The sequence below is a fragment of the Heterodontus francisci genome, chromosome 13 (genome assembly GCF_036365525.1).
Source record: "Heterodontus francisci isolate sHetFra1 chromosome 13, sHetFra1.hap1, whole genome shotgun sequence".
Taxonomy (NCBI): Eukaryota; Metazoa; Chordata; class Chondrichthyes; order Heterodontiformes; family Heterodontidae; genus Heterodontus; species Heterodontus francisci.
The window spans coordinates 14,778,803-14,803,262 of record NC_090383.1 but is presented as its reverse complement, the minus strand read 5'-3'; the positions used below and the strand labels follow the sequence as shown (position 1 = coordinate 14,803,262).

General features: G+C 40.1%; 1 protein-coding gene across 1 annotated transcript; it reads left to right on the top strand.

The window, feature by feature from the left end:
• Positions 1 to 2,833: 2,833 nt before the first annotated feature.
• LOC137376682 (paired box protein Pax-9-like) lies at positions 2,834 to 19,704 on the top strand. The gene is made up of 5 exons (XM_068045655.1): positions 2,834 to 2,941; positions 12,382 to 13,060; positions 14,511 to 14,653; positions 14,773 to 15,010; positions 19,613 to 19,704. Exons 1-5 carry the CDS (start codon positions 2,834 to 2,836, stop codon positions 19,702 to 19,704), a joined length of 1,260 nt encoding a protein of 419 aa, XP_067901756.1.
• The last annotated feature ends 4,756 nt before the right edge of the window (positions 19,705 to 24,460 follow it).

Here is a 24,460-nt window from a genome sequence, read left to right as displayed (position 1 = left end):
TCAATTCCTTGCTTCAGTACTTGTACAAGCACATGATTGCTCTTCTGTCCTTCATTTATAATGCAGGGCAAAAGGCACAGAAATGCACTTTTCACAGCAACAACTGACACCAACCTCCCCTCCTCTCCACAAGTAGTTTTGGTCAGTCATGTCTTGGTGGATTCAAGTGCTCAGATTCATGAGCATGTATTATTAAATATAGATTAATGTCATAGAGTCATAGGGTCATTTACGGCATAGAGGTAACCATTTGGCCCATCAGGTCTATGCTGGCTCTCCGCGGAGTAATCCATAGCCCTGCAAGTTTATTTCCTTCAAGTGCCCATCCAATTGCCTTTTGAAATCATTGCTTGTCTCTGCTTCCACCACCCTCATAAGCAGCGAGTTCCAGATCATTACTACTCGCTGCATTAAAAAGTTCTTCCTCACAGTTCCCTTGCACCTCTTGTCCAAAACCTTCAATATGTGTCCCCTAATCCTTGTATCATTCATTAATAGGAACTGTTTTTCCTTGTCTAATTTATCTAAGCCTGTCATAATCTTGTATACCTCTATCAAATCTCCCCTCAATCTCCTTTGCTCCAGGGAGAACAACCTAACATTGTAACTAAAGTCCCCCATCCCGGGAATCATTCTGGTAAATCTCCTCTGCACCCTCTCAAGGACCCTCACATCCTTCCTAAAGTGTGGTGACCAGAACTGATTACAATACTCTAATTGAGGACTAACCAGAGCTTTATAAAGGTTCAGCATAACTTTCCTGCTTTTATACTCTATACATCTATTTATGAGGCCCAAGATCCCATATGCTTTGTGAGCTACTCTCTCAATATGTCCTGCCACCGTCAAAGATTGATGCATCTGCATCCCCAGTTCCCTCTGTTCCTGCACACTCTTTACAATTATTGCCTCACCCTATCCCTTCTGCCAAAATGCATCACCTCACACTTATCTGTAATAACTTCCATCTGCCACTTGTCTGCCCATTCTGCTAGCCTATCTATGTCCTGTTGCAAGCAAGTACAACAAGCCTTCCATTTATGGAGTTAGCTCATAATGCCATGTTTCATTGTACAGAGATTTATCTGAACAAAACAGGAGCTCAAGCAACTGATTTACTCATCACATTTGAGGTATCAAACCTGTCTGCATGCAAATTGCTGCATCAGATTCATATCTGACAGGCTCAAATTTTATATTCATAAAATAAAAACAGAGCAAAACTGAACAAGTAGGTAGTTTACCAATCAGCAAGTAGCAAATTGGATTTGTGTTCAGAAACTACAAATCAAAAATAGACATTTAGTAAGATTAGCTAATTAAAATTGCTCAAAATATTTGTTTATGAAAAACCTTTCAACTACCATTTTGGTTTCTCCTCTAACCTAAGCCCTTAAGGTTTGTAATGCATTAAAAGACATAAGAATTACAAGAAAAATATTGAATTTATACAATTGTATTGTCTGCGCTAGAAATTCCTCTATTTCTTTTGTTGGAGCCCTATACCTGTGTTGAGAAGCTGGAGCTTTGTGTTCTTTTAGGTTCTTAGAGGTGAGTCACTGCCCACTGAAGAGGCAAAACAGGGCAACAGAGAAAAAATTATAGAGATTTTCATGAAGGACAGCTACACTGGCCATTCACTGAGCATGCCAGGACTTGCTGCTTGTCGGGTCCATCAGTTTCTGTACTGGAATATCACTGCATGTAAAAACCCCTGGAAGCTATTATTCGAAGCAAATAAAATCCATTGGAATTCTTTTCATTTTGTATAAAAGGTCAAGAACAAGGTCAAGCATGAACTCTTCAACTTTTTGGAAAGGAAATATCACTGTGCACTTTGTACTATGTGGCCATTTATCTAAGCCAGGATACAGTGAAATTTCAAGAATATGAACTGATTTATCTTAATTCCATTTGGTTGTGTAACTGTTAATATTTGTCATAAAATGTTGTGACTGCTACATATAATTTAATTATGTTTATATAATGTATTCTTTTTAACAATTGTAATGATTGTATGCTGTTTATACCCCCATCCCAATCAGACTAATAAAATGTTTCAATGGGAGTTAATTTAATCCAACTTTTTTGCAATGAATGCAGCAGGATATGAGATAACAAATAAAAACAAGAAATGCTGGAAATACTCAGCAGGTCTGGCAGCATCTGTGGAGAGATTCACGTTTCAGGTCAGTGTCCTTTCATCTGAACTGGCAAAGGCTAGAAATGTAATAGGTTTTAAGCAGATAATGTGGGAATGGGGCTTTAGTGCAGAGAGGGTGTTATTTTAGCTTGTTTCATCCTTCAGTTTTTTTTACCATTTGCCTGCCCACTTTTTTTTTCATGTTTGTGCTTTGGACCAGGGCTGTTCATTTTTCTGTTAATTAACACCCTCTCTGCACTACATCTTTGTCTTTCAGCACACCATTAACATAACAATTGCATTTACTCCATGACCTTTAGGTCAGTTATTCTTTGTGACCCTGTCCTTCCCTTTTGTTATCTCTTGCCCCACCCCGGCTTTATTTGCTTAAAACCTATTGCCAATTCTGATGAAAGGTCACTGACCTGAAACGTTAACTCTGCTTCTCTCTCCACAGATGCTGCCAGACCTGCTGAGTATTTCCAGCATTTCTTGTTTTTATTTCAGATTTCCAGAATCTGCAGTATTTTGCTTTCATTATGTGAGATAACAAAGTTGTGTGACCCACAGTCCATGCCGTGGCGCCTTTACCTTCCATATTTCGTGAAATCTAAATTAGACGATTGGACAGAAGAACAGTGCTTAAGCTCCCAGGGAGAAACAGTGACAAACAGATGGAGTTAGTCGGTGATGTCAGCTGATGACTGTGACTGTGTGCTGTGGACTGTGCTTGTTCGACAAGGTGGCGTCATACAAGGTTCTTGTGGAGAAGTTATGGGGCCCATGGCCTCAAAACATGTAAAATGGAAGAGGCAAATTGCATGAACAGCTTATACCGTGTACAGGAAGATAAAGGGAGCTTATCGCTTGCGATATAATGCAATGTACTTATCACCATAGATCGCGTTACAATTCCCATTGGGACTTATTAATAAATAGAAGTGAGTCTCAATGGCCAATTGTATTTTCGTTTGCCAAGTTTAAAACGCATAAACTATTGTTTGCAGAATCATTCTTTGGAGGTCTCAACAGTTCCCATGAATTCACTTTCCCGGCCCAGTCTTCACTAAGGTAGATTAAACCATGCTATTAACAGGATAACATTTTAGACACTGAATCCACTCCAGCTTTCGAACTTTCGTTTATTCCAGAATAGAATTTGACCGAAACAGTCAACATTAATTTAAAAAATGATAGTTACACAACATGGTAACAAGTAATTGTTTTATTGATTTTAACGAAAATTAGTTTAGTTCAAAATTCAATCGCGATGCATACAGTTATATTAGTGTATCGCTTCTAAAGTGTTATACAGACCGTTTAATTTTTATCCCATGTTGCCCCTGGTCTGCCTATTGCACGCAATCTGGATCTGGTCTAATATTTTCCATACTGGGCAATGAGATCACAAACTCACATAAAGTAAATCAAAACCGGCGGCACAGCCTTCTTTTTACTGAGTAAAAAAAAGGTTTATACAAAGAGGGAGAGAGAATGGAAAATGAAAACCATATCTGAAAGAAAATATTATTATGTACACATGAGATTAAAACTCGAACCATCGCCGGGACGGGGGGCGGGGGGAGGTGTGGTGGAGGTGATATTTGTGCTGTTATTGAATAGCAATCTTCCAATTCTCTCAACTTCCACAATGAAAGGGTCTCAGATATCTAACTGATACTGGCGTGTTACTGTTGTACAGCTGTTAACGTATCTGCCAAAGATTAAGGAAGTGATTAGTCTTGAAGACTGCTCCTCGTCCCCGTGCTATAGGATTCAGTGTGATTTTCAGGATGATATTTGTATCCCGATTCTGCCTCTCTGGACAAGCAGTGTCGTGTGAGTAACCTATTTGAGCATATACAATGTCCATTTATAATACCTATGTATGGACATATACTTTTACTCCAAAACAATTTATGTTACTGAGCCAATCGATTATTCCTCCATATCATCCAAACGATAATGAGAAGCATATGATAATTACCAGAAGGGATCCATTAAACCTAGTTACATGGTGAATACGTCGTTAGTCATCGTGATTATAAATTAGAAATAGTAGAAATTGTCTACATTTGATATATTAATTAGCTGATATGTCGACTCGTCTGGAAGCAAACGTAAACAATTCAAATAAGAGCGAGCACCATAAAGAATATTGGAATGCCTATAACACATTATTGTGAAATATTACTTGTATAATATAAAATAGAAGTTTCCAGCGTTTACTGAAAATGTAAGCCACTTCAATATCTCGTCTGTTCTGGGGTTTGCCTTATTCGACCAGAGAATGCAGCGTTTAAAAAAAGTCCTGCATCCCATTTGAAAAAAAAATCTGACTTTACCACATCCCATTATCCTCGGTTTTATTAAGGAAATTATTTTGACAGATTAATTTAAAATAGTTTTGGAAAGATCTATGCGCTGTGTTCATTCAATATCAACAATAATTCTGTAGGAGTAATCTGGCTGAGGAAGGGGCTGCTGTGAAAATGTTCCTAATTTCCTGCTAAATAGAAAAAGCCAGTTTCCTGTGAACTCCTGATCATTCTTCGTAAATTGAGAAAGAGCGGGAATTCGGACTGACCGTGTTCGAGAGAAGCGGCCTGTCTCGTTTCATTTGTTTGCTTACTACCTTTTTACAGAACTCCTAGGCTGATGCAGCAGGGTGCAAGTGGATTAAATTCAGCCAAGCATGTTGAAAGGGCAAAAGTGAAACTTCTAAATCCGCCTTTTAGAATCCAAATGATTTACTGTAGTTTGATATGTGCCACGTTCAGTCAGCTTGCCGTGCATGCAGAGGCCAGTCTGCTCCGAGAACCGACCGCACATTAAGCAATCCAAATCCAACAGCGAGCGTTCATGGGTGATTAATGCACCCAGGCGACAGTTTATGTACTTAACTTCGTCCAGTGCTGAAACCAATCCCGGGGTGCATTAATCACCAGTTAAACACACGCTCCATTTCCCTCGTTTCATTACCTGTATGACAGTTTCTAATGCTGACACAGTTGAATGACAGAAATTAACACTTTCCCCCACGATCTGAGAAAAAAAATCCCTCACAATCCGGATTCCCGTCTCAATCTGTAATGATTTGGGTCTTTAAATAGGTGCACGATGCACCGGTGATGGGTAGTATTGTACATTCTCCAGTTTATTGTCATTATTGCATGTTTAAATGTGTGGAAACGCATAATAATATCGCCACTAACAAGGGCAATACTGCCACATGACAAGACAAAGTGTAATCTTTGTTTTATAGGCAAAATAAATCTTTGATTAAATAGCTTTTTTATTAACATTTGGTATATATATTTATTACATGTGTTTTGTGACCGATTCTGGGTCTTCTAAATAAAAGTTTTAAATTATGGAGCCTAAAATATCTATCTATCCCGGGTAACAGAGCTGAGTGTAATGGAAATAACACACAGGAGACAAATAATATCCTTTTTTGGGGGGAGGGGGAGGAATTTCTGTAATCCACCATTTAAAAACGTATTTTTTCTCTGGTTATTTTCATATAATCCTGAGTAGAGGTACATCAGAATAGCAAAGGGCTCCAGACTATTTGCTAGACACTAGTCCTTAATTGCATTAATATAAGCAGAAGAACCGGAGAATTGCATGCTTCAGTACAATAAAAAGCAGACTTCAGAAATATGCATCCAATAACCATTAGTTAATCCAACACGGTCTCTTTAAATGCGCGTTGTGGGGCCCATAAAAAACTGTCAAACATTTAAGAAATGGAAATCAATTTGTAATTGCGTTTAGACAAATTACATAGAAATAACACTCGGTAACATCAAGTGCATCAATTTATAACTCACAATCCCGATTAACTTGCAACGGGAAATAACAGACACATCTGATTCAAATTTGTCTTAGATTGTCTTGACCTCGACAACACCCATTACGATTAGTTACTTGTTTTCTTCATGTTTAAGCGATGGTTCAGTAGAGGAATTAATTTGGGGAACTGTATCTACACTGTATATATTCCATATTGGACTAGGTTGCTTTGTACAGACTGGGCAGAGGAAGAGAGACTGGTAACTGAAGGCAGCCATGCACACAGTAGTTCTGACACAGACGCACAATTATGGGTAATCTATAGGAAACGATAAACAATGTCTAGCTCTTGTCCGGTTTGGTAGAGTGCACCACACAAACGGCTCTGTTCAAGTTCGTTTTTCGGAATGTACTTTTATACAGGGAAGGTCTTTTCCGTCATACAAACAACAATCCTGGCCGGTACTTCTCGTGCGATGTATTCATAAACACGACGAATTGAGTTTTGAAATTCATTGCTGGATATGTAAGTTAATTCCATTGGTAACCAAAAAGCACCTGCATTTTATCAGTGAAAAATTCAACCGCTTTCACGAAACTGGTCTATTTACCAAACGATCTGTAGAACTGGTGTTGCTTTTAATGTACTACATTAAGCTCGCTTACTTGAAGTACATTGAAATCAGCTTCAGGAACAAAAAAAAAGTATCCCTATAACTAAACCTAAACTTTTTTTTCTGAACGAGAATACGTTGAAACTTGCAGAAGCATTTTGGGGTTTTATTTTCTGCACTTTTACACGGCACGTCCCTGGTCTCTGAATTGATTCATGTAAACATACACACGACAAACTTACCTTACATTTCAAACCAGATTCTTTAATTCAAACAATCCCGCAATTGGTGGCATTTTGCAAGTTGGGGCTTTTGCAGTCCTGAAACCCCCCTCAGTAATGGATTTGTCATCGAACAGCCAGAGTTACTTGAGACTTCACCGCTCATTCGCATCCCTCGTTAGAAGTCCTCCCCCACACACCCTCTCAGTCACAATGCTCCCGATTTCCACCAGGAGGAGACACTTTTCTGTTAAACTCAATACGTTCGCCGATAATTGGGTTCGGGTTTCCGAGGGGTTATTACAGACCTTCGGGTTAGCACCTGGATCATAGTTTATTTACAAGACAGTGGCTCCTGGTTGCACCGATGAATTCTAGGCGATTTTGGTGTCTTCATTTTCTTAACCGGTATTATTTAATGACACGAATTTAAAATTCTTATCCTTGTGTTCAAATTCCTTCATAGCTTCGTCCCTCACTATCTCTGTAATCTCCTCCAGGCCTGCAATCCTTTTCAGATTTCTGCACTCCTCCAATTCTGGCCTCTTGCTCATCCTCCGACCCCCCCCCCCACCTTCCCCATTTCAATTACACCACCAATGCCACTGTTGCCTTCAGCTTCTTCGGCCCTAAATGCTGGAATTCACTCCATAAACTTCTTAACCTCTCTCGTTAGGAACAGAGGAAAATAGAAACAGGAGTAGGCTATATAGCCCCTCGAGCCTATTCTAGTGATATCATTTCATTAGTTCATGAAGAATGTGCATCTTAATTCTATCTACCCACCTTAGTAAAAGTTTTAACACGCTCGTTGAAACTAATCCCTTTGACCAAGCTCTTCTCCTAATATCTCTTCATGTGGCTCTGTGCCATTTTTGTCTGATTATAATCCTGTAAAGCACCTTGTGATGTTTCACTCTTGGATTTACAAGTAGATTTTTTTTTTCTCATGGAAAATTCCGACAATCTGGTAATTTGTTGAACCTAACTAGGGATACCACATCCTTTGTTTTTTTTTAAAAGTCCACATTTAAACCTTTTGATACTTCTGAAACTGAAATCTGGAACTGTATCTCCCAAAAAAATGTTGAGGCTGGGCCACCTGACATCTTCAAGGCTGAGGTGCATAGATTTTTGTTAGGTAAAGTTATTATGGGATATGGAACTAAGGCAGGTCAATAGAGTTAAGATACAGTTCATCCAGGATCGAGGGGCCGAATGCCTTATTCGTGTTCCTCTCTTCCTTTCCCCCCATGTTCCTTATTCCTTCAAATTCAAGGTTGACCAACAAAGTTGCACTGGACAAGATCAGTTGAGGACAACTTCCCATTTGCCTCGTCAGGCGCCAATGTATCTGTGCTTTTTTAGATGGGGTTCAATGCTTCCCATGGGGAAAATGCTGATGGATCATAAAACCATCTCGTACTGTGCAGCCACCGAAAAGAGGAGAGGAGACATCAATAGAGCTTTTATTTATTTTTACTCTCCAAACGAGTCTCACGATTTCTGTTAATAAAATAAAGTCCTAGAAATATACATAAACGACGGATAAAATATATGTGTGCGATTTTACTGGACTAGACAGGGGTAAATAAATAATGTCCAAAATATACTTCGATATAACTGGTGCGGGATTCTTCTCTCTTCGTGTACCAGTGTTGAAAAATTGATTTCGCATAGAATGAGAGGTGACTTATTTCCAATATTTATAACATTTGTCGTTTCATTAAAGATTTCACCGACCCACAATAACGAATGAATTTTCCCGCTAACTTTAATTTGCGCACAATTATGTTTAGTTTAGTGATACAGCACTGAAACAGGCCCTTCGGCCCACCGAGTCTGTGCCGACCATCAACCACCCACTTACACTAACCCTACACTAATTCCATATTCCTACCACATCCCCACCTGTCCCTGTATTTCCCTACCACCTACCTATACTAGGGGCAATTTATAATGGCCAAATTAACCTATCAACCTGCAAGTCTTTGGCATGTGGGAGGAAACCGGAGCACCCGGAGGAAACCCACGCAGACACAGAGAGAACTTGCAAACACCACACAGACGGTACCCAGAATTGAACCCGGGTCGCTGCGGTGCTAACCACTGCGCCACTGTGGGCCCCCTTCTGCCAGAAATGATGACAATTCAGTATTTCAACAAATGAACGTGTGTGGCAGTTATACCTTATTTGATTTTCTAACACAAAAAATGTACAGGTATCCACTACCTCTGAACAATCGACTTAATTGCTACCCCTTTCCAATAAATATTCGGCATTTCTATATTTTCATTTCGATTCTTTGATGTATGTATTCAAATTGTTTTTAAGTAGGCTAATATTTTGCTATAGTAATTTAGTGTGTATGATCCGAATGAATCATTCAGCGAGTGCTCATAGGCGACTGCAATATTGAAATAACATTCTTGTCGATTTCCATACCATTTAATTACAGATTCAACCTCCACAATAAACGGGGGATTTGGTGTTAGTGCTGGTGTGTGAGATTTCTTGATATATTCATATCAATATTTTGAAATCCTTCATATTAATATAAAGGATGATGTTGGGGGGCGGGGGGTGGAGGTGGGGGAGACTTGTTTGCATAGCATTGTTCAAGACTGTAGAATTCCAAATACCAGCTCGTCTTGTGTAACCCCTGCATGGTTTGTTTTTCTCCAAGTTTTTTTCCCTCCTTATTTATCTGGTCACTTCCCCCTCCGAACCGCTTGGAGAGGGAGTAAAAGAGGTTGCAAGTTTGACCTGTGCTGATCTCTTACATGTGTGTCTCGACGGGAGAAACAAGCCAGGCACGTCCCGAAACCATAAACTGCAGCTTCCAGGAGCACTGACAGTTTTTTTTGTGACATGTGGGACGGCGAATATATTATTATTTCAACTGTGTAAAGGATGAGCAGATTAACGATATACCCCCCGTGCCGACATACGGTGCGCAGATTGTGCCTTCCTGGCGAGATCGTATTATCACTTAAACGACCAAAACTGGCCTCAAAAGGTGCATTCATGCAATGGGAGAGAGATTATACGCGCGTTCGGAATATTTTGAAAGATGGCAAAAATGTTTGTAAATGTCAGAACTTGCTGAGGGTGAAGCATTCGATTATAATTTACTGTATTTGTTGTTAATGATAGTGTACAATTACAATGAAAACGGGATTCCTTATAAGCAGAGAGGCGATAGGGATTTCCTTGATTACTTTACACCAACCGTTTCCCTACTGTGAAAATATATTGTGGGTATTTTTTCCGATAGGTCGTTAAAATGTTACCAGAAACAGTGCGAAGATACAGACGATGCACCATCTTCTGGAGGATGCTGCATTATTTTATACTGATTATATTATAAGCGCAACAATGCAGTGGGGAAGTCCAGATTAGTCTCCTCATCTTGCATCCTGAAAAAAACGATTACCAAATTTCTAGTTTACCTCGATAGGTGATACGAGATAGTGGTGGCCGAGCCATTGGATAATATGGACACTGTATCATTTTACTGCTGTTTGCCCATTGATACACTTTTTAAATCGTTGCTGTTAATTTCGGATAATTACACATATTCTCAGTCAGTCAATTCGTACAATACAGATTGTAAACATGGTTCGCGATGCATTTATTGCAAGTTTAGAAAACTGGATGAATGGGAATGTTTTGGGGTTGCATGTGCCAATTCCAACAACTTTGTGTAAATGTTCTGTTTTCCCCCTGAATACCAATGTTCATTAATATCGTGCTTTTGGAAAAATATGTTTAGTTCAAATTCGTCAAAACAATAAAAAATGACACCGAAGTGCCTTGAAAAATAGATGAAGAGCATTTTTTTTAAGTAAACGGCGCTTAATGAATTTTTGAAATGGACTCACTCCACAGATTGCAGTCTTTAAAACCAATATTACTATGCTGACTTGCCTCATTCTCCAGTCATCACAATTAGCAAAAATAAAATGGAAGAACTTATGATAGATCTATGAAGAAACTTGGGCAAACAGAATGGTGAGAAATTAAACAACCGTATAGTTTAATGCTATTTTCTGGAGAATTGAATGAACGGTTTAATTGATGGGAAAGTACTTAGATCATGTAGCGCCATCTCTAGTGTCCAATAGCTAAACCAAACTGATTACACATGATATGTAATTTCATTTTATGTAATTATACAGCTTTTATTCTTCATGTAAAAACCACGTAATTAAAATATCACGTGGATTATCGTCTCGAGCTTTTTTTATTTAGCGCTTTGCTAAATGTAACTTTTCAAGGTACAGACTTTGATGGAGCTTTGTGAACCCTATGGAAGTGGGAAGTTGTGTTTAGGGAGAGTGCGGGAGCTGCAGTATGAAAGGTCGGGTGGCTTTGATTATTTTTCATGTACTTTTTAAAAGCCTGTATTAGCTGGCAAAATACAAGAAAAAAAACACCAAATGAAGAAAAAGAGGCCTGTTCCATTTGAGACATCCATGTCCATGCATTTTATGCTTTCGCGAATTCTAATCGTAACTTCTAGTAATCAAGTCATCAGCAGTCGCTGCTCTCCTGACTTTGAGGAGTTGCCAAAAAGGCGGAAAGTCTCCGAGCGGAATTATTAAGTTCTGCTTCAAGGCAGCCAATGGGAAGAGGAGGGAGCCAACGACAGACTAATAAGAACTTCGCAGCGTGACCATCAAGATTGACGTGGAAAAACGCGTAAAATTGATCTGGACAAACTACAACCTCTAGGATATACAAATTTGCCCTAATCGGATGAAGATCACCTTGTGCTTTTCTGTCGTGCAGTCCCGCCTGAATATTGTTTTCTGCAGCCTTCAGTGTGGATCGCGGAAGGAATTCGCCTCCTGTGTCTGTGCGGAGCTGGGATCTGTTTCTTTCCGCCACTCTTTCCCCGATTAGACGTCTATCCAACTATCAGAAGGAAAACTTTCAGCCATTGCAAGGGGAGGTTTGTTTAAAAAAAATTGCTGAAAAGTTCTCGCTTCGTTGGACAATGGGTAAGCACCGACTCCTATTTGCATGGTTCAGTGGCGTGAGTTTGATAACAGAATAAAGCTGGTTCTCCACGCCTGCATAACGTGAGGATCTGAGCAGAAATGAGAGCTCTCCACTCGGCGACTCGCCTCTGGATGATTAGACTGAAGGGAGTGTTTTTGATACATTAAAACGTGAAATTGCAGGCTTTTATTTTAAGGGCAACTGATCCCGATTCTGTTTAAAAATTATATTGGGGAGGGGGGATGGGAGGGTGGGCGATTACTCGTCGCAGCCTGAATTACAGATGGATGGAAACGTATCTGTGATGCATATTCAGGAAGGTTGTAAACTCAAAAGATCCGGTCCAGTCTTAAGAGTACGACAGGCGCAAATGCAATGAACTACACTGGTGAGAAATGGAAGACTAAACATTGGCTAAAAGGTGTTGGTAATAATGAAATAGTATTCTCCAAAACACATGACTTCATATTTTAAGTCCGTGCATGTATTTTTGTTGGAAACTGCCGTTTGTTTCCATGATCAAACTTCAGAAAATTGTGGGAAGTGCAGTGTTTTGACAGCTGGTTAATTTCTGTCTTATTCGTATCTTAATTTTAGCGGGCGGTTATCACCGTTGTCTCTTTCCCTTTCTTTCCCGTAGATCAGACTTACGGGGAGGTGAATCAGCTGGGAGGTGTATTCGTTAACGGGAGACCCCTTCCCAACGCCATCAGGTTGAGGATAGTGGAACTGGCTCAGCTGGGGATCAGACCGTGCGACATAAGCAGGCAGCTCCGGGTGTCCCACGGCTGTGTGAGCAAAATTCTGGCCCGTTACAACGAGACGGGCTCCATCCTACCCGGGGCCATCGGGGGCAGCAAGCCCAGGGTCACCACCCCCACCGTGGTCAAGTACATCAGGGAATACAAGCAAGGCGACCCCGGGATCTTCGCCTGGGAGATTCGGGATAGGCTGCTGGCCGACGCAGTTTGTGACAAATACAACGTTCCATCGGTGAGTTCCATCAGCAGGATCTTGAGAAACAAGATCGGCAACCTGTCGCACTCGGGTCACTATGAGACCAACAAGCAGCTGCCCCCGCAGCCGTCGCTGTCATACAATCCCATTTACCAGTATTCCTACCCCAATCACATGTCATCAGCGGCCGCAAAGATGGGCAGCGCTGCAGGCGTCCCTGTGGCAGGGGTTACGGGACATGTCGGCATCCACAGAACATGGCCTTCCGCTCACTCGGTCAGCAACATCCTCGGACTTAGAAGCATCGTTGAACAGGCAGGTTAGTGACTCACCATGGCTTGAAAAACAGCAACCCCCCCCCCCCCCCACCCCCCGCCTGCACTCCCAAATCGCGAGGCATATTCAGCCCTTCTCATTAACTGATCCTTTTGAAAATACATGGGAATGACTATCACAAATCAGGCGTTTGGTGAAACGAGGCAGCAAAGATTACCGAGGCCACTTTTTTTTTTGTCCTTTCAAAAAATATGCAGATTGTCACAAAAAACTTATCCTGAACTCATTGTTAATGCTTTATTTCTCATCCTTCATTTTGAATGTGTCTCTTCTGTTACGCAATAAAGCTACAGCTGTGTAGCAGTGAGTAGTAAATTACACTATAAAAGAGATTGACCAAAATATATCTGGTAGATGTAATATGCGTTAACAATATCGATATTGGAAGACGAGACAGAGGGAGCAGGCCACAAAATATCTGAATTTGCTATTGTGGTGCTCAAAACAGATATCCTTCTCGGCTTCTTTATTACCTACTCAGTGAGTAGGTTCAATACAAACATACAAACCTTTCCCTGTATTCTTTATGGATAACATTTGTCCCACTAGTATTGAACAATAAAGTTCAGACCCTGCTCCGTTGGTTCCTTTTCTTTTCCCTTTTTGTTTACAGGAAGCGCCTTTGAGGCCTAGGCTTCCCCCTACCTGAACCCTGCTCCGTTTACTTAAATTCCTCATCCACAAGTTGTTTGCAATATGTTTGCTAACTTGAACTTGTTGAAATCTCCCGACTTATTTTTTTTTGGCGATGGGACACTTGCAATGAAAATGAGAAACGTGCATTCGAAACCTTCCTGAGTCAGCACAGTTAGGCATCAGACCATTCGCCAGCTCGCTCAATTGTCAAAACTGCGCTTGAATTGATCGGTCATTTCAAAAATCAGGGTTCATTGTGTTGATAAATTGTAGATCTCGGTCGCGACAATATTCTGGACTGCTGGCAGTACCGTCGATTATTTTGTACAGTGTGGACGGAACTTAAACTAACCTTCTATTTGCCATTTTAACTTTTGATCCAGGGAGCTGATATATAATGTCAGACTTTGTTTATACGAGGTCCTGGTTTTTGAAGCGCTTTTGATAAGTAAAGCAATCCGAAGAAAAATAATATTCAGTACATATAGGATTCTTTTCCCGGATGGCTTTAAGTTTGAAGGTTGCCTTGCACAACAGGAAAATTCTGATTCAAGAATTTACCTTGTCTTAGAAGTGAAAATCAATGTTAAAATGCATTTGAAAAAAAAAATCCGACGTAGAGTTACAATGTTGGAGCACGGATAGAAGTTTCTCGTTTACATTTAGGGCAACCCATTTAACCACTTAAAAGCGGGCCAAACGAATTTGCAACAAGAAGTTCTCTCTTACATGTTACACTGAAATGTTTAATGGTGTGTACACACAATGAGACTTTTTTTTAAAAAAATGCATTTTAGCTGCTCATGGTGGAACCGAGGCTGCAGTTTATCAAACCAAAATGGAAGATTGGAATTCCGTCAATCGAGCAGCTTTCGCATCAACTCAAAGTGTCAACGGAATTGAGAAACAGGAGATCGACCCGGATCTGAAATACCCTCAGGTACTGACCTACCCCCTTCCATATGTTTACATATAAGGAATGAGGTCTTCCAACTCTCTGTATGTTTTTCACTCGAATATTAGCACCTTAAAGTAAAACTTGGCGTTATTTCATTACAGCCTCCGTCTGCACTGCCTGCTGTGAGTAGTTTTGTTCCTGCTTGCGCTGTTGGCCCTTATCCCTCGTCGAACCAGGTACCGAGCTATGGAGTGTACAGTGGGCCCGGAGCCGGTTATATGACGAGCCATCCCTGGCAGAGCCAGAGCAGCAGTCTCTCCCACTCTGGGCCAGGAATTGCCATGCACGGCGGAGACATCCACGCACCAATGCCCTTCAAACACCTCTCAGCTAGAGAAGGTAAATTGCTTTGCTCGTTATCAGGGCCACGGTCCATTTGCTCAAAATACTGGGTCAGAGCAATCGAAAAAAAAAATCAGTGTTTTCATAAAATTTGGAATGAAACAAAAGTAGCTGATTGAAAAACAAATTGTTATTGCAATAGACCATCTTCCAGGTAAGAATTATTTAACCGAACTTTATAACACAATGAGACGGGGATTATATATGGATATCAATGCAAATATTCGCGAGGGTAGACCAATAGAATAAAATGGCTCATTGTCAAGAAGCACATAAGTGACAGGAAATAGAATTTGTGGTGCTTTGATGCCAGAATGGATCTCAAAATACATTTTCCATATACGAAACAGTTAATTCCCTTTTGAAGTTTTATGTGCCCTTTTAGTCAGGAGACCGCGTTTTAGTGAAGGCCGCATGCGTTTGCATTCATTCTACTCTGGGAATGTTGTTATTGCTCTTGGAACAGTTACAATCTAAAGGCAATTATATTTTCCAAAAGCTGCTTTTGTTTCATTCTAGAGTCACAACAATCTTTGCATACGGTGCGCAGAGGCAGCCTATAAGGAGCTGTGTTACTATGGGTTGATGTTGGATGGTCACGTAGTATGTCAACTGAAAATGACAAGGTGTGCATTACTGATTAATAAGTTTTCATATTGGTTTGTATCATCTTATAAATCAGGCGTGGTTCAGCGGGTTACTGCTAATTAAAGGCGAATTGTTAAACAATCATGGACAAACGTGTAAATAGACGGAATTGTAATTTAAGCTGCAATGTAAACATTTATATATCCACATTGGATAACAATGCCTGGATTTTCTTTGGATGCAAGATAAAAGGGAAAATGGTAAACAGCAAAGATAAAGTACCACCGCTATTAATCGTTACAAGTAGTCTTTATCCGACACGTCCAAAGTTAGGACTGACGTGTGCGAGAGCTGTCTGGAGAGTATTTAATCTGCAACACGCCAAGTGTGACTGCAGTTATTCTGGTCCCAGTCTTAACAAAACATGGTGGTTAGTTGTTTTGCAAAGAGTCTAAAACTTCTGTTAAAAAGAATATAAGTACAGAGGTAAAGGGTCATTTATCGCAACGAAGCCATCCCTTGAGGAATTAAGCGGCCCTTCCCTGGTATGCCGCTGTGTCTTGAAAGCCTGGGTACAGTTTATTCCAGACATTTTTCCTTTGCTGCAGAAATTATCCTGGGCGTTCTAATTGCAATTTTCACTAGTTTATACTTGCGACCTCTAGCCCTGCTTTGCTGTCTTATTGAAAGTAATATATTCAAGTTTTACCTTATTCACACCATTTAATACTTCATGCACTTTAACCGATTTCCCAATAACCGCTCTTTTGTACGCGCACCCGCTGCATGCAATGTACAATAGCTATGATCCTAAAATCCATCTAAAAACACTGCTATTCAATCGAACAGTTTTTTTGGTTATATTTTGAATATTTCACATTTGCAATGATAGTGACTAGATGCGAGAAACGAGCATATTTATACGGTGCACGGTGTTTCACCAACAAAGTGAAAACCTGCTCCAATTTGTTGAAATTAATTTGCTTCATTTTTTTTCACAGCATTTAAAAAAAAATCAAAACAAAACATCCACGATTTAGATACCCCGGCTTTACTTCACGCCGTCTAATATAAAGATTCTGCTATATCTAACAATCTGATACTGTTTCCTGTACTTGAGAATGCTTGTGTGTGCAATGCTAAATGCTAATTGATATCATGGGAACGAATATGAATTAACGCGGGTCAGTTCAATGGTAAAGACAATCCACACACAAAAAATATTTTACAGTACCAAGTCTGTTACTTTCTTCTCTAACCAATATTAGATTTAAGGGCAACTGTTGATGATTTAAGTGCAGACTATCGGTTTCCTCCGTCATCATAAACTACTTAACTACTTTTAATGACAAAGATCAAAACCAATCGGAGTGCTTACACTCAATGTAGGAGCTGTCATTTATTCCCGTAAGAAAGCAATTGCGGCCTTATTTCACAGAATTGTTACAGCGCAGAAGGAGGCCATTCGGCCCATCGTGTCTGCACCAGCTCTCCGAATGTGCAATTCACTTAATACGGTCATATTGCACGTGACTTTTTGCATCGGCGAAAAGGGCGGTTTTAACGGCAGAGTAAGGCTTAAATATAGAGGAACTGTATTACAGAGTTTCAGACAAAGTGAGCAACGATTTGAAGTTATACGATTTGAACAAGTTACCTCTTTTGCATTTACCAGAAACAGATAATTGTGTTTATGGTACCGATTTAAACTGGTAATAAAATCCTTGCGATTAAAAAAAAGTTACAGATGTTTATATATAGTATTTGGTTCATATTTTCGTCAATTTTTACATGACAGCCATTTGCAGGCATCTTGCGTTCACTAAAGGCGTGTGAATTTGAATGAGTGTAAGCTAGCATAAACCCAGTGTCAAGGTTATTGCGGCCAATAATGTCAAACCTAGCATTGTATCCTCACATAATTATTTCCTCCTTCACTTGGAGTTTGGGGAGATTAATAATTGAGACGACTTTGGTATATTTTGCAGTAACATTTCGATATTTCCACGCCTAATAGGAAAATGTAGCAAGCCATATTATCAAAGGATACCTTTATTATTTGCGAATCATCTTGAGCTTTTGGACATCTTTTACATAAGAGTTCAGACGGATGCAATCCTTGTGGGAGTCATTCTGGAAGTCTCAATTTTTGTTGTTCATTTTAAATCCTAATTATTCCACATGATTATTATGAGGAATCTGAGTTTTGCTACGACCTAAGGCAAACACAAAGGGAGGGCATTAGAATTCAATGCAACCTTCCCCCCCCCCCCCCCCCGCAAAATATACTTTATTCATAAAAATCTGTAAAAAAAAATGCATAACAAAACAGTTCAAAACAGCACCAAGTTGACATTCCAAAAAGTGCAAAGGAAATCAGTTTTCTTCAATACAGGAGTGAGTTGCTTCACAACCCTTCCATTCCATTTTGTATGCCATGTACGTTTTACAGCAAACCCATATTTGGTGTATACAGCCCGAGGGGTTTCCCATGGGTCTAGTCCCTCAGTTGTCAAGAGATTCTAGGGCACAAATATCAGCCCCCGTCCGTCCCTTTGCTTTATACGCTTGGTTTTGACAGCTTTCAACGCCCTGATCGTTGTTTCTGTGCAAGAAACGACTTTCAAAGCAAATACAGTAAACGAAAGGTGATTGCGAATGAGGAAGTGTTTGGACTCCATGTCAGCAGGCACCTATCCAAGGCGAGGGGGTGGGAGGGAGGACAAGGATCCGTGTTAGGATGCAATATGTTTCATAAGATACCACCTTGTTTTCACCAGTTATCTAATTTATGTAGTTAAAAGAAAAGCGAGATTATGGTCATTTTGCCACGAAATCCGAACAATTAAATTAACATCTGTCTCTTTGCCGATTTGACGAGATTTAATGCCATAGAATAAATCCCGAGAGACCCAGCAGCCAAAGAAAGCTGGCGAGCGTCTCTGCTGATATTCGTAGTGGCACTGCGTCAATTGCCACATCGGTACCATTAGGACCCCTAGTTCAATCGATTTTGGAATGGTTTGCACCTTTTCCCGTTGGTAAATGGCAACTTTCCTCAGGTCCAGGACCCCACTGGAATATCCAAGGGATAGAGGCATTATTCTGCAGTAAATTCCGATCGCCACTTCGATATCTCGGTATTCCATTTACCTATTAGAAGTCAATTATTATTTCAAAGAAATTGACGAGACGAGATATTTTGCATGTTGTGTTACTTAACCGAAAATAATGTGACGGTGTCATTTTGTCCCTTCAAAAAACAATCGCTCCTGCCTATCTGGGAAATACTAGAAATATTTAAGTAGTAAGGGGAAAATGAAACAACTGCAAATACGCAGCAGTACAGTTAGTATCTACAGAGACGGGTTAATATTTCGGTGGAGACCCTTCGAATTCTGATTATTATACTAAACCTTAATAGTTCGTTCTTCTTGCTGACGCCGGCTCACCTGCTGTGCATTTCGCGCAGATCCTGCTGTTTTGATATCAGATGTTCAGCATTCGCAAGCTTTGCCTGTGAAGTTTGCAAACGGTTTTTTGGGGGAGTTATAAAAATATATTCCCAACCGAATTGGCGATTTTTCTATGCGCCCAATTTTAGCGTAAACCACTTATTTCGATTTAAGATGCATCCAGGTGCATTTTGTTTGGAAAGGGATTCCAGAATATTCCAATCATTGTCCTAAGGATAGGAATTCTCAACGATACCGCCCTTCTCATCTTTTAAAATTCCAAACAAGTGAATGAACCTTTTGGAATGTGTGTTTTTGAAACAATGTCAGTTATTTATCAAAACTATGAAGTGCCAGGCCGAATCTCTCTCGGGACGACTGTTTAAGTGGGATCTGTATGTATTCCCCTTATTAACTGCTTTATCACTTTTCATTGTTGGCAAATGGATATCGCTCCCTGTGTTAACTAAATACCAAAATAAAACATTAATAGTGCAAGTTCATTCGCTCATCTGTTTTCTCAAGACTTTCTTTTCTCTTCCTGCTTTTATTTCAGTGGCAGACAGAAAATCCGGGAGCTCCGTTAACAAACCCCCCGAAGCCCTGAGCAACGCGCACGGCCTCTCAAACTCGGCCTCCAGCACGTAAAACCCTGCCGGTAACGGGACACTGGTAATAAAACGAACGGCTCCACAGAACCTGGTCGAATTGTACACTTAATCACAAGGTTTATTTCCAGGAACTGAAAATGTTGGCTTTTTTTGTTTTAAAGGAAAGTATTTTTCAGAGTACAGCGAAACAATAACCCCTCCTTTCACAATATATCTGTTGATAAAGATATTTGGAACAAAAATGCAGCTAGGTGAAGGTAAACTGAGTTCCCGATTGGAGAAAGAAGTTTACATACCGTGCATTCAGGGCCTAATATTTCTTCAGGTCAACATAATGTTGGTGGCGGGGAGGGCAATTTTTATCGATTCGTTTCATATATTTGTAAAATGTTGGAAAATCATACTTGTATGTAGCTGATAGGAAATATAAGCCATAATATAATCCAAAAAATACGGATCTTCTGTTCATTAATGTAGGCTTCGCCCATAGATCGGATGCTCTTCGTTAACTTGCAGGTAATGGAAACCCTCCTTAGTTATGTGTAATGTATTTGTATATAGCTTGATGAACCCAGACACTTGGCTAAAGCATAAAGAAAACGGTTGGCGCCACAGACGATGTGAACAAATTGTGAACATTTTGATGTATATCCGAGACTGTAAATGTAAAAATATTTTGCCCTCGCGGTCTATTTTATATTTTTATATTTTGGATTTAAAATATGCATTTATGTTGAAATAAAACGACGATAAACCCGGCGACTGGAAGTGCCTCGAGTAAATCATACGTCGTGTGGCTTTTCTGTTGTGCAGTCAACCATTTGGGAAATCGGGCAAACATTGTATAATATCAACCTAATTATTGAATTACCAACGAAAGTAATTTCATTAATTACTTCCTTTGTGAAACAACAACAGGCTTTCCTTGTTCACTAACGTTACACCATACATCTCTCTTCGCTTTTTATATACTTTTATGTCAATTTAAAATGCTTTACGTCTGACTGTAACAGTTGCAGCACGTGAAACATCTACTGAAAGACAAACAATAACCAATTACATTAATAAATTAAATACACAGCACTGCAGTGTTCAATGTCTATAGCTCCATCCTGAAATATATTACATATAAAAATACATTTGGTTGTCTGTCTATAAAGATGATTCCCGACCATAGAAATCCATATATTTGACAACAATTTATTTATTTCACATGAGAAGACAATGACATGATTTCACGTCTGCTCTATTTTGTATATGTTGCTAAATGGCAGAGTGGATGTGAGGCAAAACAGTTGTCTGCGGTACCGTGCCAATGACAGCAATTTTCACAGGCTGTGATCGGAATGATTTTAACTCGTTCTAAATCCGCATCTAAACTTTCTCATGCAGCGTCAGTTTGCTTTTAAAGTTGGAATTAATATGAATAGCCTTAACCTGTCTCTAGATGCAGAAATCAACAAGCGCATGGGTAAGGCTTCCACTGCTATGTCCAGACTGGCCAAGAGAGTGTGGGAAAATGGCGCACTGACACGGAACACAAAAGTCCGAGTGTATCAGGCCTGTGTCCTCAGTACCTTGCTCTACGGCAGCGAGGCCTGGACAACGTATGCCAGCCAGGAGCGACGTCTCAATTCATTCCATCTTCGCTGCCTTCGGAGAATACTTGGCATCAGGTGGCAGGACTATATCTCCAACACAGAAGTCCTTGAAGCGGCCAACACCCCCAGCTTATACACACTACTGAGTCAGCGGCGCTTGAGATGGCTTGGCCATGTGAGCCGCATGGAAGATGGCAGGATCCCCAAAGACACATTGTACAGCGAGCTCGCCACTGGTATCAGACCCACCGGCCGTCCATGTCTCCGTTATAAAGACGTCTGCAAACGTGACATGAAATCGTGTGACATTGATCACAAGTCGTGGGAGTCAGTTGCCAGCATTCGCCAGAGCTGGCGGGCAGCCATAAAGACAGGGCTAAATTGTGGCGAGTCGAAGAGACTTAGTAGTTGGCAGGAAAAAAGACAGAGGCGCAAGGGGAGAGCCAACTGTGCAACAGCCCCAACAAACAAATTTCTCTGCAGCACCTGTGGAAGAGCCTGTCACTCCAGAATTGGCCTTTATAGCCACTCCAGGCGCTGCTTCACAAACCACTGACCACCTCCAGGCGCGTATCCATTGTCTCTCGAGATAAGGAGGCCCAAAAGAAAAAAAAAAGTAACCTGGGCTATTTACATACTGGGCTCTTGCACATATAATGCAACACTTAATTGGTGAAAAGTGTTGCCACGCATTATACTTTGTGTTTGGCGGCCTGTATCGTGTGCTTGAACTCTGTTTTACAAGGGTTTTCTCTTCAACTTGGGATGCATTCTCAATCAATAAACCGTATTCGTTGCTTTGAAAAGAGTTAATGTCGCCTTATAAATCGTATTGTTTGCAACCAATCTTTATCTTTCAAATATCACACTTGAAAACTGTGTACGTCAGTATGACTCAACTATTGCTTGTATTTATCCTCTTAAGATTTTGCGATTTTGCCCTGGATATAGGACAGTGGTAAACTCATGAGAAACCTTTAATCTATCAGCAATCGGCAGGTTATTGGAATCTGTGATTGCATGAAAAGCAGCTCCACGGTTTATTTCCACTAAACATCTCCCGTAACGAAATATCATGTAAATTATTTGAAAATTATGACAGAATTTATGAATGACTACAAATATCTAGTGCCCCTCCACAGTGATCCACTCGGCTCGAGTTCTACAAACTTTCCCATCAAATGGTAACTTACGGTAAATTGCGGTAAGGCGCTCGCCTGTTGTGATACTCACAACTCATTTTATCCAAGATGAAACATTGTTCTCCTTTCAATAGTAACCGATCAAAACTACAGTTAAATCGTGTGGCGAACATTCCTGTTTTTCCCTTTAAAATACACATTCTGATAACTCTGAAATCGTGATGTTAGTACAGTTAATCGCCAAGATCAAACTGTTTCTATTAGTGACAGAACCAAGTCGATTAAGATTTTATTCTTCCACTGCGGTTAAATGAAACATTTTCGCATAACACTTGTTATGACCTCAGTGTTATGATGTACTGTAAGAAGTTTTAACGGATTTCCGTTCAATTTCCCACACAATTAAATATGTACGCACAAATCACCTACACTCTAACCTGTATTGACGATGCCGATGAGAGAGAGACAGACAGACAGAGGGAGTCTGCAGGTCGTAAATATAATTACCGAATGATGAACAAGAGCAAACTATAGATTGCTCTATCGGCATTCGTATTGAATTAGGAGGGGTTTCTGCTTCTTGGCAAAACATTTAGACTCCTTGCGTGATAACTGCAATTAGAATTCAATAACAAGTAACTGAAATATTTCGAAAACATTCATGACAAATTACCTTTTATGTGTAAAATATTTTAATGTATGCATACTGTCTGAATAATGAATGATACTGTTTAACTGAAGAGTATCCTTTTAAATATGTCTCTCACTCAGCAAAAAACAAATTATGATGACACCCGGTGCTGTTTAATCAATCAAAAACAATGACAACCCTGTTGTTCCTGGAATTGTTAGCCTTCTTTTGAAGAGATCTGAGAGTCGGAAAGAGACGTTGCAAACCATCAGGGCGTACTTATTCACTTTGGGCTAACTGGAAAATCCAGTATAGTTAAGCATCTTGGATGAGATGTGCCTGGGTGGCAGTTGTTTGTTTTTCGATGTATACCAGTTGAAAGCATAAAGCAGGCTACAATTAGTACTCTCGCTGACACAAACAATTTTGAAAAATGGAAAGGTAATAAGGTACAAAATGAGGTTTAGTTGTGCTATCAGGATAATATTTGGGGAGCTCTGTGTTGCATCTTATTCTGTCATAAATCTTGTTGTACAATGTTTTACTCAAGTGAAAGATTTATTGCTTAAAAAAAAGAGACTGCCGATGAAGCTTTTCATCTTGCACTCATTAGGACAGAATCAAGCCTGCAAAATTTCAAAAGGGGCAACAATTTATACTGTAGGAAAAAAGGGTGCTGGTTGGTTGGCAAGTCAACGCTGATTGGTTGAGGCGTTGCCAGGGAAAATGCACCAGGAAACTATTGTCACCCATGCTTTTGTTTAATTCAAAAAGGGCACAATACCTAGACATGTTCCTTTTGCCTGCAGAGGACAGGTCCCTCTGTATGACTGTATGCAGCTTCTAGCAAGTGTAAGTGAGCCACATTGCGAGCCCAATATTCCTAAATTGGTTGTTAGTGCAATGTGAAGCACACTATGGTTGTTCAGTAAGTGCTATCCAATTGCGGAGTCAAATCTAATGTTCGATATTGCGTTCTGAGTTTTGCAAGTACAGTTGATTGAGTACAGTCAGTATTCTGCCTATTGTGAACAGCTGAAGGGATGTGCTGTTTTATACAATCTGACAGTCGTTGGGACATACAGCCTACATAACTGGCATCACACCAGCACTGGAATTCATATACCACATTACTCATTTGTAATAAGTAGGCAGGCAGAATGTCTTTTTTGGCTTGATGGCAGCATCCTGTTAGTGGAGAATACCAATTGTGTTGCTACTGCATAGCAGCAGTGTGAAGCCATTATCCCACAGGATAGCTTTGATGCGCTTCATTTCAGCATCAAGCTTGCATGGTGAACAAATGATTCGAGTCCTATTTATGAGATTGCTGATAAGGCCAATCTTATAGCGTGTGGAGCTGTAGGACTCCCAATGTGTATATTGATGAGTGAAGGTAGGCTTGTTGTAGACAGTAGT

Excerpts from the sequence above, each read along its gene's own strand:
- LOC137376682 (XM_068045655.1), top strand. The coding sequence starts at position 2,834 with ATGTCAGCTGATGACTGTGACTGTGTGCTGTGGACTGTGCTTGTTCGA. Across the intron at positions 2,942-12,381 it reads GGCCCATGGCCTCAAAACAT|CGGGCGGTTATCACCGTTGT; the intron begins GTAAAATGGAAG and ends TCTTAATTTTAG. Across the intron at positions 13,061-14,510 it reads AAGCATCGTTGAACAGGCAG|CTGCTCATGGTGGAACCGAG; the intron begins GTTAGTGACTCA and ends AATGCATTTTAG.